Source organism: Teleopsis dalmanni, chromosome 1 (assembly GCF_002237135.1).
Source record: "Teleopsis dalmanni isolate 2A chromosome 1, ASM223713v2, whole genome shotgun sequence".
NCBI classification, from domain to species: Eukaryota; Metazoa; Arthropoda; class Insecta; order Diptera; family Diopsidae; genus Teleopsis; species Teleopsis dalmanni.
Window position 1 is genome coordinate 187,722,449 of NC_051846.1, and position 16,745 is coordinate 187,739,193.

At 29.1% G+C, this 16,745-nt stretch overlaps 1 protein-coding gene across 1 annotated transcript in view; it reads left to right on the forward strand.

Annotated features, from left to right (window-relative positions):
• Nucleotides 1-16,745, forward strand: part of LOC119670804 (protein tramtrack, beta isoform) — a 33,823-nt gene that overhangs the window by 16,843 nt on the left and 235 nt on the right. The window contains exons 2-6 of the mRNA XM_038081219.1: nt 13,641-13,938; nt 14,041-14,408; nt 14,477-15,521; nt 16,425-16,549; nt 16,618-16,730. Of these exons, the coding sequence (XP_037937147.1) occupies nt 13,648-13,938; nt 14,041-14,408; nt 14,477-15,521; nt 16,425-16,549; nt 16,618-16,730 (1,942 nt within the window). The 5' untranslated portion in view covers nt 13,641-13,647. The remainder of the gene's footprint in view (nt 1-13,640; nt 13,939-14,040; nt 14,409-14,476; nt 15,522-16,424; nt 16,550-16,617; nt 16,731-16,745) is intronic.

Genomic DNA, 16,745 nt, shown 5'->3' on the forward strand with positions numbered 1-16,745 from the left:
TATATTGTATCTTACTATAGTTTGTTTACGTTCCCACTGTTAAATGCAATCATACTTAGTTTATTTAAATAAATGTTTTAATAAATTCTTTAGAAATCATGTAGAGTGCTCTAATATTAATAAACTACAACAAAAAATGTTTTCATCTTTTTTGTATCTTTTTCAAAATTGTATCTCAATTTTTTGTATGCTTGTTCTTTTCGCATTGCTTTTCAAAATGAAAAATAATTTATTTTTTTTCATTCACTGTTTGAAAGTTCTGCTCTTTCGGTCCCGTATGCTTTTCTAACCCTAAATAAAAACCTGGTACAAAGCAAAAGTTGTTAGCTAAGGTCATGAACCAATTAACTTGTATGAACATTACAACAGTCCACGTATCTGCTTTCAGTATCACCGAACCTATTCTACCGCAATAAAATCTGAATTAGGTGAAGTAGCGTACAAACCGCTTTGATAAGATTGAACGTTGGTTGTTTGTTTTTTTTTTTTATAAATTTAACAATTTTTTTTTAATTTTTTTTTTTGTATTTTTATAATGAACGAAAAAATAAGTCAAAATAGTTTATCTGCCAAATGTGGCAAAACCCGTAAAAACATTCAGAACATATACCAACAAAAAAAAATTATATTTTTGCCTAATAATCATTATAAAAAAAAATTCTATATAAAAACAGTAATAAAATATATGAAAAAAAAAAATAAAAAAATCCAATTTAAAATTATATAAAAAGGCAAAAGAACTGTAAAAATACCAAATACAAAAAATTATCGATTTTATTTTCAATAAAAAACTGCAAATATTTTTCAAAAGAATTTTTGTATTTGTCTGAAATTTTAATGCCAAGTTGAAAAAGAATCAAAAAACTTATACTGCAAAAAAACAAAAAATAAAAAAATTAAAAAAAAATTAAAAAAGTTTAAATTCAAAAATTTTACGTCTTTGCCAACCAAAAAACCAAAAAGAAAAGAGAAGAAAAAAATTTAAATTAAACCTAAAAAGAGGGTAAAAATTTGCTATCCATAAAATGAATATTCCATAAAAAGATTTTCAGACAGTTAAGTCAAGTATTTTACGTATTTCACAGATTTATTTTTCGGTTTTTACACACAATGACTGAGATAAATTTTTGAATTTTTATTTTTAGTTCAAATTTTCAGAAATACGCTTGGATTTATCTTTTAAATAAAGCCAATTAAGAAATAAATACCCAATATCAATATTTGTTTTAATTATTGTTTTTTTTCTTTTTTTGCTCAAATTGCAGACGTAGATACTTTCTTCTTAACTTTAAAGATCGTTTTTAAATGCTCTATAAATCGTTTTAAAGCTCCATAAAAATGTTGACGTAAAATATAATCTTAAAAAAAAAATTATTTTTCAAGTGTCAAATGTCCTCTCAGTAGATAGATAGATGATGTGAAGGAGTTTAAAATTCATACGAAAATATAAACTTAAAAAAAAAATAATTTTTTCAAGTGTCAAATGTCCTCACAGTAGATAGATGGATAATGTGAAGGAGTTTAAAATTCATCAAGTAGCTAGAAAACTTTTTGATTCAGCATTTTTCGCAAATTTGGGAAGAGGTTGGGTCCTTTAAAAACAAGTTAAATGCAAGATGAATGCGAGTGTTTGCGTGATTTCTATATAAGAGATTTTATGGAGTTAAAGAATAATGTACACATATGCCTAAGCCTGTAACAAGATAACATCTTTTAATTAAAAATAGTGCACACACATGCATATGCCTTAATTTGGATAAACTCGAACAGTGATATAAGATCCCATTTCCTTGGGCGGTAGAGAACACGATAGAAGTTGTGTTAAGACAGGTCTGTAGGAGTTTTAATAGTGCAGTCCCAGCTACGTACCAAATGAATTATTCCAGTGTAACTAAAAGAATTGATATTATAAAAGATACTTGTATAATGTTTGTAAAATCTCAAGTTCTAAATTTAGACTATATAGCCCATGTCACCTTTGATCTGACTTTTGAAATATATGATACTTGTTAGTCTGTCGCAAAAAATGGTCATTAATCAGGTTTATTTAAGCGTATATATAGGTATATATATATCTGATTTATATATATAATATTATATTATAAATAAATATATAAATATCATATAGTATATATATATAGCAACAAATAATCCAAACATTGATATACGAAAATTGAATATAAATAAAAATATAAAAATATCCAAGCAAATCCAAACAAGCGGAAAAACCTTTGGAGAAATTAGAACCCTGGCAAAAAATCGTGACAGTTGGAAAAAGCTCGTTATGACCCAATGTTCCCCTGTGAACGTACTGGAATGAATGAAATTAATAAGTAAATAAAAAATAATAGCATAAATAAATATTACTTCGACGTAGGAAATGTTTTCTTAAAATATATATTATAAACCTTTCATTTATTTTGTATTATTTATAATTTTTTTGAATTTCATTAGAAATTTCAAGAAATATTATTCCACTAAACATTTACAATGAAAAATATTGTGCCTGACCCCAATATAAAAATTAATAAATTATTCAAATTGTACAACGATATTCAGACATCAAAAAATATTATATACATAAATTAAATTTTTTTATTCAATTTTTCTAATTTTAAATTATTAAATACATGGGAAATGTATCACTCACTCCCTTACATCAATTGTATCTTCTTAATTTGCTTTCATATAAATATTAAAAAATTTTAATTAGAAAATAATATTTTTTTGCTTTATAATTGCGTACAAGTATTTTTTTTTCTGGCTTCATTCTATATTTTTTAATTATAAATAATTTATTTCAAATTAAAAAAATGTACAACAATTCCCAAAACAAAATAGAAAATATTATAATAAATAAATGCTAATTATTATTATTAAGCAGAAACTGTTATATTGTATGCAGTTTTGAGTTCCTTGTTAGATTGCACTGTGGGGTAGTTTGTATAAAAAGCACTCAAAAAATTAAGAAATAATATTCTTTATCTTCATCGTCTTCTTTCAGTTCTTCTTTGCTCTTGACAGTACGTACATTTATTGTGGGTCGCCATATATTTCCATCTAATGTTGGGCGTATATCGTCTTATATTTTTCCGAATAAAAGTAGCAATTGAACCAACTATTGAGTAGGTGATCTGCTTCGTTTCTTGCTTCCTTTCAGTCTTTGTCTTAAATTGTTCTTAGGTTCCTGATCGTCTCGCTAAAGGACCAATATAAATCAGTTACCAATTAGATATCTGCACGTACGTTGCGTGTAATTCTTCGTTCAAAGTTTTTCCGAGTAATAAAAGTAACTATTGCACCAATTATCGAGTAGGGGATCTACTTCGTTTCTTCCTTCCTAGATATCAATGAAATATCTGATTTTACGTTATGTTTACTTCAGTTTGTCATAAACAACCAATTGTTCTTATGTTATTGATTATATCTCTAAGTGACCAAAATAAGTTAAACATCATTACAATATCAGACTCTTGATTTTACAATTAATTCAATAGACCCAGAGATATTGATTATATGAGTAGTTCATAAAATTCTTAATACTATTCAATATACTCTCAATTCAGAAGTTTCGACTTTCTGCTTGTTTTAATTGTTCCTCAAATACAGAGATATTGTTTGTTTGATTAGTTAAGGGGCGATCCTTAACATTATTTAATATATCCACAACTTAAAAGCTTCAATCTTCTATTTGTCTAATTTTTTAGTAGTAGGCTGTATTAGTAGATACCGAGAACGTTAATGCTTTAACAACTAATCGAAGCTTCGTTGACTTATTTATGGTTTTTTATTTCTTTATTTATTTGGCTTCTGTGGTGTTAGAATCTGCAATACGATGTTAAATTTCTTCGGAACCTTTCGTTTTGTTTATTATGATGGAGCCGAAGTAATTAAATTAGTAAACTACTTTGTAGTCTACAGTTGAACTTGAGTTTGAAGGCATCTACTAATTTAATTAATATTTTATATAATCACACAAAGTTTTCTTCGAAAAGCCATATTATATTTAGAATCAAAATTAAGTTGGGATCTAATGGTAAATAATGCTACATTTGATATTTCACCACTAATCATACTTAGATTTTTTAAGGGGTCAATTACCTTATTGAGGAGTTCCTAACATCAGTGGAACCGAGATTTACTACTTACTATTTTCATCCTTATCCCTAATCAAAGCTGGATAGTCACAAAGATTGTGACGGAAACTCTATCACCATCTGGGTAGAGACCTCATATAATGACAAAATTAATCTGGCCTTTTTTTTTTTGAAAATTTATGTGAAGGGTGTGTGTTCTCTTATAAAGTTTTGTGGACATGTAGGCTATATTACAGTTAACAATTTAATATAATAAATAAAATATCCTTTATTATAGTTGGACAGCCACAAAGAATGTGAGAGGAACTCCAACACTTTCTGGGTAGAGACGACATTCTGTCATTTAAGACAGACTTATCTGTCTGGGATAGTTTGGGCTCTCTTGGTTATTAATTAATTTACCTACACTTAGACACATAATGCTATAGCAATTCGTCGTACATATGCCTTATATGGTTATATTGTCTTCTTCCATTACGTTACAAATATATTGACAAAATTAATCTGCCTTTTTTTCTAAAAATTTGTGTGAAGAGTATAAATATAAAGTTTTGTGGTTACGTACGTTATAGTATAGTCAACTGTTATAGACTATGGAAAATAAAAGAAAATTTGTGTGAACTCTATAAATATAAAATTTATGTATATAATAGCTATAAGGGTTATAGTACAGTTAACTCTTATAAACTATGAAAAGCAATATATTTTTTTACAAATTGATTTGTAAAAAACTGCGGTTTATAAGTTTTTTCTGACCAGAGATCCACCCATGTACCCCTGCTACATCATATATTTATGAATTATTTCACTTTGCAAAAAATTTCTTCAATTTTTTTTTTTTTTGCCTATAATTAATAATTTCAATTATTTTTTTTATATAATTCAATACATTTATGCAATAATATTTTATTATTACGGATATATACTCTATTTAAATTTTTATGCTTTGACTGTACTGTAGTCAACTGCACTTGTGAGAAATTTTTTCACAGTATTTTTTTTTGTGCTGTACATTTTTAATATAAATTTTTTTATTAAAAAAAAAGTGCACCTTTCATTATTGTTGACATAAAAATCGATATTTCAAAAAAGTAAGTAAAAATAAAAATAAAAAAATGGAAAAAAATTAAAAGATAAAATTGCAAAAAAAAAACATTAAGAAAAAAAAATTACAACTGAAAAATAAAGTAAAATAAAAAACGGTCGTTATGTTTTTGTTGTTGTTGCTGCTGCTGCCGTTGCCGTTGCTGTAATGCTTTTTCATTTTTATTTTACCGCTCTCAACCTTTACGTCCTTCATTTACGTTCTTCATCAGCAGTTTGACAGCATAAAAAATATATAAAAAAATTGTAAAATGTAAAAGTACAAAAAAAGTTGCTATAAAAAACTGCAAAATATTTTCCATTTCCATGTTAAAGCATGAGAAAAGCTAAAAGAAGTACTAACAGCTTTGGCGAATTGACAGAGCGCGAGGGGCAACTACAAAAAGATGAAAGACGTTAGACGGAAAGCCTTAACTATGGCGGGAAAATGTATTAAAAAAAACAACAACAGTTTTTTTATATGATATATTTATTTTTATATTTTTATTTGAAAGATCAAAATGTGTCGGTGCGGGTGCGGGTGCGGGTGGCGGCACAGACGAAGTGTGAGGTCCAATATGTACATATGTTTGCGTGCTGTTTTGTTTTCAAGCTTACATACGAGCATGAGTGTAGGAATGTGTGTATATGTGTATGGGATGTGTATGTGTGTGCAAGGGATCAAAAACCCTTCCTAAAAAAAATGGAATGTTCCGGTTTTTAATGTAACTTTTTTATATTTTTGAGAAGATGAAAATTCCTTTTTTTATAATTTTTTTGTTGGCAATTTTTCAGAAAAGCAGAAAAAAATAAATAAAATTCTCATATTACGACATAATGGAAGGACGTAAAAATCCTTTTTAATGTTTTTTTTTTTCGTTATTTATTTTAGAGTATAAAATACTGACACAAAGGATATTATAAATATTTTTTTATAATATTTTACAGGGTTCTAGAGGACAAATATCCTCTTCAAAATCGATGTTCTTCTGCCAAATATTTTGATTGGCGGGATTTGTTTTTAACGAATACGTATCCATCAATGTTATCTTATTGGTTTTGATATATCCTGACAGTTACACTTCGCAATATTGTAATAGGAAGTTTGACAATAGTTCTAAAAAATATTGTAAGAAGGCTAGTATATATATTTTGTGAAAAAGTATATTTACTTTCTTACTACTTAGTTGGTTATTACAGATGTGAATTGTGCTTAACCGTGTACATTAGCCTCTGCCAGTCAACTCAATCAGTACCCAGTGTCTTCATATCATTGTTCAACTGGGCCTTCCACTGAAAAAGGCGGATATCCTCCAATGCGGGTACTGAATCTAGCCGGAGTATTTTCTTTCCTTCACAAGACATGACCAAGTCAACGAAATCGCTGAATTTTTATGCGTTTAACTATGTCAATGTCACGGTCGTCTAATATCTTTTCTTTTTTCTATATATAAGTATTTAGTTAATTCCTAATAAGTATGTTAAATTGGAAAATTGTTCTCTTTCCGATGTTACAATGGTATTTTTTTATATATTTTTGAAGATAGAAACAAATTCTTTTTTACCATATACCTATGCGCTTCATCGCTCGGGCACGCTACTATTTATTGGCAAGGTGTATTATAGAATTTTAAAAAATTTAGTTCTTTAATTCAATTTAGTTAATTACTTGACTTTAACGGTGACATCCTTCTTCTAATTCTATAATTTTAACTAGTAAAGTAGTTCCATGCTTAATTCGACGGCAGCAACATCACTGGGAGTTGTAAGCGTGTTGTTATAGCGGTAAATGGTGTCAAAACGAAGTATATGTCGGCAACAGGTAGTAATATGTGTGAATGAGGGCAAAACAAAGTATATATCGGCTACTGGTAGAAATGTGCGTCAGGTAGCTGGTGACTATACTTTCGTGTCTGTCAAGTATATCATATACCATGGATCCACCATAACAAACAACAACGTTGTCAGATTGTAGAAAAGACGAAAAAGCTACTATTAGTTCAATATGGTGGCTGGAGACTATACTTTCGAATCTGTCAAGAATTTTTTCCACCTTTGGTCCGCCGTAACCCGCAACAACAACGATGACAGACAGATAGAGAAGAGACGATGAAGCTACTATGAGTTCAGTAAGCAATTAGGATGTAGAGGTCTTTCGCAACAGATAAAATCTACACACTCTATGTGTTGATCATCCAACCCGTGCTTTTGTATGACGCAGAAGTACAGACGTTCTCATAGAATGATGAAGCAACACTGAAAGTTTTCGAGAGATCTTGTCTTCGTAAGATCTTTAGTTCTCTACAAATTGGCGATGGCTACTGTATCTGATTATGCCACTAGGTTTATGAACTTTATCAACGAATTAATAATGGAATAATAATGAATAATGAATGGATAAGTTACAGCGAAAAAGGTATTTGAATCGGTAGTTGGGAAGACCGTATAGAGGTAGACCGTGTTACGGGTGGAGTGATCAAGTTGAGGGAGCAATAACCGCATTTGATGTACGAGACTGTAGAAAGTTCGCACACAGCAGAGGCACCTGTAGAAACATGGTGCGTCAGCCCGAAAGCCTTTAACAGGTTGTTATGACCATTTAAGTAAGTAAGTGAAGTAGTGCCAACATCACTTTCCATATGTATAACATAGTGTTTAAATTTTTTTTCTTTGTATTTAAGTACAGTATATGGGGCACTGTATGCTCTAATTTTTTTCTGTATCATAACCCTCACTGCAAGCTTCGAATTCCGATACACCCAGTATTTTGTATATAAAATATGATTTTAAATTATTGCAGTTGCTTTAATATAATCACAATTTCGAGTCCTTCAAAAAAAAAAAAGAAAACTATGCAGAAAATATGCTAAGGAAAAAATTAAAATTATTCACAAAACCCAAAATAATGAAAACTGCAAAAAATAAAAAACATGAAAAAAATAAATAAAATATAATAGAAAGGAAAAATGAAATTCTCTCGTATTTTTTTTTATTTTATTATTTTTCTTCCATATTTTGTTGTTATGATTTTATATACATTTTCCTACAACAACAGTGGTAAAGTAAGAATATGTATGAAAGCATGAACATTAAAAAAAAATAATAAAAAAAATAAATAAAAATAAAAAAAAAATGTGAACATAAAAAATTGCTATTAAAAGAAAATGAGGACTTTTTTTGTTAATGTTTCTCTTGTTTTCATATTTGCCTTTCACTCCACACCAACCAACCAACCAACCAACTAACCAACCAACCCACCTCCTTCAATAAAAAATTCCCATATATTTTTAAATTAAAAATTTTTTATATGTATATATAAAAATATATATATATATATATATTTTGCATTATAATCAAAAATTCTGAAAAATTTTCATGTGAATTTAATTTTGAAATTCTTTAAATAGCTCCGAAACATGAAATATTTATGCAGGAGTATCCTTGCCTTGATGTAGGCATAAGATTGTATGTGCTTATGTTTGTGTATGTGCTGGTGTGTACACCGTGCGACTGTGTGTGCATGTGTTGTTAAATTCATTAACATAAAAAAGTGAAAAAAATAAAAATAAAAAAAAAACAAAAATAACTGGTAAAAGAAAAAAAATTAAATTAAAAATGTGAAAGGTTTTTTCCAGCAATTTTAATCGTTTTTTACGTTGATAAATATTCTGCATATATTGTGCTTCCTACATACATACGAAGATATATACACACACATACATACACTCATATAAATTAATTTTTTTCTTTTATGAAATATATTTAATTTTCAAAGAGGTTTTTATTGCTACGTAAAAATTTTAATCTCAATTTTTCTTCTTTCGTTATTGAATTCATTTTTATTTTTATCAAAAAATATTTAAAAACTTAATTATGCCAATATTCCAATATCCATGCGAAAACCCATTTGCCCTTTAGTCCATTCCATTCTGTGTGTAAACATACACTTCGATTTGCTACGAAAAATATTGTTCATAATAAATCCACAAATGATTTCATATTAAAATATGAAATTATTAATAATAATAAAAAAAAATTAAGTAACTAGCTTGAAACATAAATTAATATAAAAATATACGAATACAAACCCATATTTATATATACACATAATAGCTGAATGCTCTATATTGAACACCGACAGTGTGATCTCTCTTAGAGATAGACACGTTGTCCGACATAATATATAAAATATAAGTAAACTACCCAAAGTGATAACAGCAGCAGATTTATCCATCTTAAAAGTAGAATTGTTGCCTCACCTAATATATGAAATAAAACAACCCCAACCACTAAAGGTGCTAATAGAAGCAAACTTATATATCTTATAGATAGACTTATTGCTCCACATAACATACAAAATATTAGAAAACAAACCAAGGTGCTAACAGCAGCAGATCTGTCCATCTTGGAGATAGTATCATTGCCCCACATAACATATAAAGTAAACTAATAACTACAATGCTAAGAGCAGCAAACTTATCCATCTTGGATGAAGACTTGTTGCTTCACATAACATACGGAATAAAACAACCCCAACCATGAAAGGTGCTAACACCAGCAAACTTATCTATCTTTTAGATAGACTCATTGCTCTACATAACAATCAATAACAATTAACTTTAAGTCTCTTCCATTTACAAAGCCTAAGATGTGATCATTTCACTATTGTGCTCAAATGCACTTTTTCAAAACCCCATGAACCGTTATTTCCTTGGGAAAACATTTGAAATTATTTTCCCTAGATACGGGGAGTTTGATTTGGTCAAAGGAGCTTACAAAAAAATATTCACTGAAATTAGATAGTATGTTATCATAATCCTTTCCGATTGTGAATCAATAACCTACGGGTAGTAATTTTTTATATGACTTAAACATTAAATAGTGCGCCTCAAAGAATAATTATAAGAAAATAATACATGATAGAAGAAATTTCCACTAAGAAGTTGTGGATATATTGTTTTTTTATTTTTCTCATGACTGTTATTAAAACTAAGATTAAATTCGAGAGAACTTTTTCACACTAATGATATTTTATTTTTATAAGAATAAAGTAACTGAGTTTGTTCTATGTTTTGAATATTTTATTCTGAAGAAGAGATTTTATTTATAGATTTAATGGAGAAATCTATTACTATTATGACAGAACTCCAAAAATTATTTATTGGTCGGTGGGGTGTGGATCTGTTTAGTTTAGTGATAAAAAACTGCTTTGAGTTTGTTCTATGTTTTGAATATCTTATTCTGAAGAAGGGATTTTATTTATGAATTTAATGAGTATGTAACACGTTTGACAGAAACTTAAAAACTATTTATTGGTCGGTGGGGTGTGGATCTGCTTAGTGTAGTGATAAAAAACTACCATATTTCAGTTTGTTGTTTGCCTCTATCTCTCATGTTATTCTAAATTTTACTATATGAATATGAAGAACGTCAATACTTTCAGAATTATATATTTTTAATTTAAAACAAAAATTACAAAAATGCTCTCTGCCATTAGAATCAATAAGATAGATTAGTCTAGTTAAATACTTTCATAGCACTGTGAAGATATTTATTTGCTATAGTGTTAATTGATAAATACTTTATACCTATATGCTTAATTAATAAAACAAATTATATTTGTGTAATAATTTTAAATAAAACGTGAATTGTAATCAGAAGGGCTTCCAGATATCAATAGCATTCGATGATTAGAGCCAAACGTTTATATTCAACGAAATATTTTTGAATGCACCATATGCACGTTATATAGACTATTGAACTTTGATTTATGAAATAAGAAATCTATAAAAAATTACTAAGAGTCATCAGTAATCAAAGTTTCTGGTAAACAAAATAACTGTTCTTGTTATTTAATACTGATTAATCTTTTATCAAACAAACAGGGTTAACAGGTTGTAAGGCTGCAAGACGAATTTTTCAAGATCGTAACTATAGCATATCGATGTTTACAACTTGTGTGAGCTTTAGAAAAAACGATATATAATATAAAAATTAGAAGAAAATAACAGCGCACTTTAAAAGAGTCTATCACAGGTTTTATCTAGTAGCTAGTAGCTATTAGTAGTAAGTATATATATATAAGTATATAAGTTATATATGTAGAGTTCATAAAATCATACTTATAAATTTCATTTAACTACCAACCTAAATAAATAATTATATAGTCTTTCCCGAAGTTAACACCAAATTGAAATCGTTTGAATTGCTATGGATCATAATGCGGATATATCTTAAACCTATTCTTTAAGATATCATTAATCATTTTTCGTTCCCCTTAAGAACAATAAAAATCCTTTTAAAAATTTTTTTTGTACTGAAAGATAATGCGAATTTTAAATTTAATGAGACCCTCACCTCTATTTTGTCTCTTAAATAACTTTAAAATCTTTTTATTTTAAAAGAATTTTTTGTATAATTTTTTCTTTATTTTGTTTCCTTAAATTTTTTTTGGAAATTTTCTTTTTCTATAGCATTTTTGTTGGGCTGAATGTTGAAATACTTCTTGCCATATAAAAGAGGACTAAGGCGTGTATAGTAGTACTGCTACTACTGGTAATGGAGTTGATGTCGAGAAGGGGGAGAGACATTTATGGTGGTTTTGGTCACTCTTGCTTCTATTAATGTTGAAAATTTTCTAAATTTTTTTGCTGAAATATTTTTCTTCTTATAAAATGAAAAATATATTTTATTTTTTTTTATTTCTTATTTCACCTTTTTTTTGTTGCTCTTATCCCTTAATTTTTTTCCTTAGTTTTTTTCTATATATATTTTTTATATTTTTTTAACTGCTAAACCCTTTTTATATGTCCAGCGAATAAATAAGCAAATGGACAGAAAAGGTTATAGAATTGTTGGGGATGGTTTGATGGAGGGGATATAATGAAAATGTATGGCATACCAATTTGTGGGACTTTAGTATATTTTACATTTCTTGCATTTTAGTTTTTATTTTATTTTTCTTACTTGTGCATTTATCTTTTATATGTAGTTTAATACTTTTAACAATGCAAAAATTTATTATGGTATTTTTTTTTTGTACAATTTTAATTTATACCATTTTGTGAAGTAGTAAGTAAAATGACGTGTACTAGTTAGAGGTAAGAAAGGAGTGATGAAATATTATTTCTTATAATGAAAAGTGATAATTAATGTATTTTTTTGGAACATATATTAATATTAAACATTGGTTGAGTGTTTGTAAGGAATAACTTTATTAAGATGGACTCTTATTGTAAGATATATATTTGGAAATTATATTATAGTATGTATTATAGTATGTATCAAATAAATATCTTGCAAAAACCTTGGGGACCTTGTTTGCTTTTAAATTCAATTTTTTATAAAGTCTTATGAATTTAAAAATATATAATTTTATTTTGAAATAATACATACAGACTTTTTGGAAGTATTTTTTAATATAATTTTTAGAATGAGGACTGAGGACCTAGTAGTCCAGTTACTTATGTTTAGTTAACTTTAAAATTAATTTTAGTCTTAACTCATAATAAATAAATAAATAAATAAATTTTTGGTACTACGTAAAAGTAGGAAATTAGGTGCTTTCATATAATCATTGCTACCACACAAAGTTTATAGCATAATTTTAGGGGTTAGGAAAATGGTAGTTACTCAATGCTCTATAAATATCCGTAGCTTCACATTCAAAACTAAATTATATTTTCTACATTCATAAATAAAATGCAATCCTTAAAATAAATATACTCAAAATATACTAACTCAATATTTTAGTATTGGCTTTTATAATATATACATAATAATTCTCATTAAGTTTGCTTCAATATCTCAGGCTTTCAACGTAAACATTTTAATAGGAAATGCTTTCTCACACTTCAGACAGACTTGAATGACATTCAAGTTTATCTGGAGATGATCTCAGAAAAAACCAGTATTCATATATATTTGTACTGCCAGGTGGCTTTAAAATTTCTCCAATAATGTATCACTAAAACCAAATTCATCCAAAAGTTTCTCCATATCCTTAAAAGAAATTTCGATGCCTTAGGTCATCTAAACTTTAGAAAAGGTCAGTATTTTAATCTAACTTTATGAGAACAAAGTGAGAACTTATTCAAAAGGATGTGATAAAGTCTATCAATTGCCTTAATCTATATCCAGATAAGAATATGAAGTTTTTTTAGGGATAGTAATATTGATATCATAGGTCGTGTTGCAAGTTTTGTCTTTAAACCCAATTATTATGTATTAGCATGTAATATAAATACATAATCTCTCTATTTGTCTATATACCATATATCTAAGATAAATGATATAGATAAGATAATCTTATCTTAATTTATCTAAATTTATATCTTAAATATATAAGATAAAACAAAATTGAAATGTGTTCTTTTTATTGAAACATATACATATCTCCAATTTATTCGACTAAAAAACTTAATATTATATACTAAAATACTTTTATCTTTTCTATTTTAGCAGCAAAATGTTACCACAACAATATTGTCTTCGTTGGAGATATCATCACAGTAATCTACAAACAATGTTTTCACAATTACTGGATCGAGGCTGTTTTTGCGATGTAACACTGGCTTGTGAAGGACAGCTGATAAGAGCACATCGTGTTGTACTCTGCGCTTGCAGTACCTTTTTTGACACCGTGCTCAGTAACTACGCCAGCGAACGAGATCCCATAATCATAATGAAGGATGTTACATTTGCAGAAGTAAAATGTCTAATAGAATTTATGTATAAAGGAGAAATAAATGTAGAACATGTGAGTTATTTGATTAATTATTATTATATATATTAACATAATATATTAATATATATTGTGATAATTACAAAGATTATAATGACTAAACACAATACTTTTTAGGCACAATTAGCTTCACTTTTGAAAACTGCTGATGATCTCAAAATAAAAGGTTTAGCTGAGGTCTCTTGGCGAGATGAAGAAGATATGCCACCGCCACCCACACCTGCAGCTGAATTTCATTCACCTACACGACCACTGGAGTTGTGTAGCCAAGATGTGGAGCGTGACGTATCGCCCATTAGAGAAAATGTACGTGAACATAGATCAGAATCTCCTATTAATTGTAAAATACGCCCACAAATACATAACGCGACACCTGTGACCACATCAGCACAAAGCGTATCAATTACAGCCTCACCAGAACATTTGGGACCGAAACGAAAACGTGGACGTCCGCCATTAGATGACGCCTATGATGTTTTTAATATGTAAGCTATTAAATTATTAAACTATTGAAATTTTATTTATTCTTATATCGACATTTTTGATATTTAAGACGAAAAATTGCACAATACATGGATCATCAAGCTTATCTAGAATCGCGTCAGTATGCAGATGAACAGCAACAAAGTAAGCATCCAATAGCTGCAAGTAATGCAATTACAACATCTGCTAATGCTTATCAACAACATATACAACAACAACACAACCATCATAACCAACGACAACAACGTCTACATAGTGCAGAGTTGGAGAATGATAATGAGCAAACTGATCCCGAATGGATAACGAGTAATCTTGAAGTGAATGTTGCGGAATGTGAACAGCCAATCAATGGTAATAAAACTGAAATGTCGGATATAAAAGATCTAAAAGAACATGTTGAAGATGTACGTAAAAAGGAGGTAATTACAGAAAAGCATGAAAAAAAACATAGATCAAAATCTCCAGAACAAAAAGAAAGAACAACTAAAGAACGAAAGTTACGAAAAATATCTAAAGAAGAGCGTGAACGTCGCATAAGTGATGATAGTATGCCAAAGCGTTTGGTTGTTGAAAAAGAATTACCATTAAGAGATAATGAAGAGGCGTCGACAGTGCCACAGCCAGTTGAAGAAATTGAAAATGTACAACACGTTTTGGAACATCAATCACCAGCTAGTACAGCAGCAAGCACAAATTCCTCAACTTCTAATACTACTCATATAACACATAAGCATGGACATACAACAGTTGCAGGTGCTCCTCCTCCACCACCACCACCACCTCTGCATCATTTTGGCAAATATGCCCCAGAAGGTTACTTTCTAAATGAACATGGCATATTAATGACTCATGATTTTGTGCATGCCACTACTGTAAGCATACCGACTTCATCTGCTTCCGGTGCAGGTGGTAGCGGCAGTTCTAGTGTAGCTACGAGCGGTAATGGTACCAATGGGAATGATGATTATATGGATATAAAAATGGAGGATTACGATGCAGCTGATTTACGTCTTACGAGTGAAGAGATGTCACAATGGCAGGATGTTATTAAAATGGATGATTATTTGGCTAAGGGACGAAGACCACAATTTTGGGAAGAACCTTTTACTCGACGGGTAAGTGGAAGTTGTATAATTGCTAATTAGTATTATATGTAAGATTTGTAGTGGTAGAAAGCGAATGGGAGTGAATACGAAAAAGTGTGCGAAGCAATTAACAAAACAGTGTTAGATTAGGGCTAGTAAGAAACCGTGGGATAAAGGATAAGAATGGAAAAAGAGAGAGAGAGAGGAGAGTGAAAGAGAGGGAGAGGAAACTGAGACACGGCGAAAGTGAGTGTGGAAAGAGACTGTGGGATTGAGAGAGAGGGGGGGTTAACGAGAGAGAGAGAAATGAGAAATAGTGTGAAAGAGAGAGAAGGAGAGAAGAAGACTCAATAAGAGAAAGAGAGATAATAACACACAATAAGATAAAGAGAGAGAAAAACAGATAGCAAGAGAAAGAGAGTGAAAAACAGAGAGATAGAAAAGGAGAGAGATGGTAAAAGAGTGAAAGACGACAAGAGAAATATAGTTAGCAAAAGATAAGAATTGAAAAAATTGAAGAAAGACAGAAAAATAAATAAAAATAGTGAAGTAGGGAGAGATATTAAAAGGAAGAGATGGTAAAAAGGAGAGATAGTAAAAAAAGGAGATATCAAAATGGCGAAATAATAAGTGAACGATTAGAAGTGAGACAAAAAAGATTAATGAAAGACTGAGAAAATAAAGGGGGATATATACAAAATGAGAGAGAAAGTGGGAGAAACGTAATAAGACAAAATAAGAGTGAGAGAATGAGACATAGAGAGTGAGGGAGTGGGAGAAAGAACAAGAGAGAGTTATAACATTTGTTGGTTCAATAAAAAGTTCGACTTTTTTCTTGATTCATTGACACAAATTGATTCGTTAGTTTTAAAAATAATTAATCAAATAATTCATATATTTTATTTTATAATTCACATATCATATATTTTATAGGTATTAGATGCGATTAAAAATAAAAGACTTGAAATGAAAAAAGCTGCACGTATTTTGGGTGTTTCTTATGGAACTTTATATGGCCGTTACAGAGAAGTCTACGGTTGTCTTAAGCATCCATATAGGTAACATAAATATACTAATATATTTTATATACTCTAAAGTACTCATATAACTTTTTTCTTATATTAAGCAATTCAACTTTTCGTGCTGCAACATCCACACCCATAGGACTACAGCCTCGATTTGATGTTACTTGGCCAACTTCAAAGCGTGACTCTGGTGTTTTGCTGCCGGGGCAGTTAGGTGCGTTTATTTTTA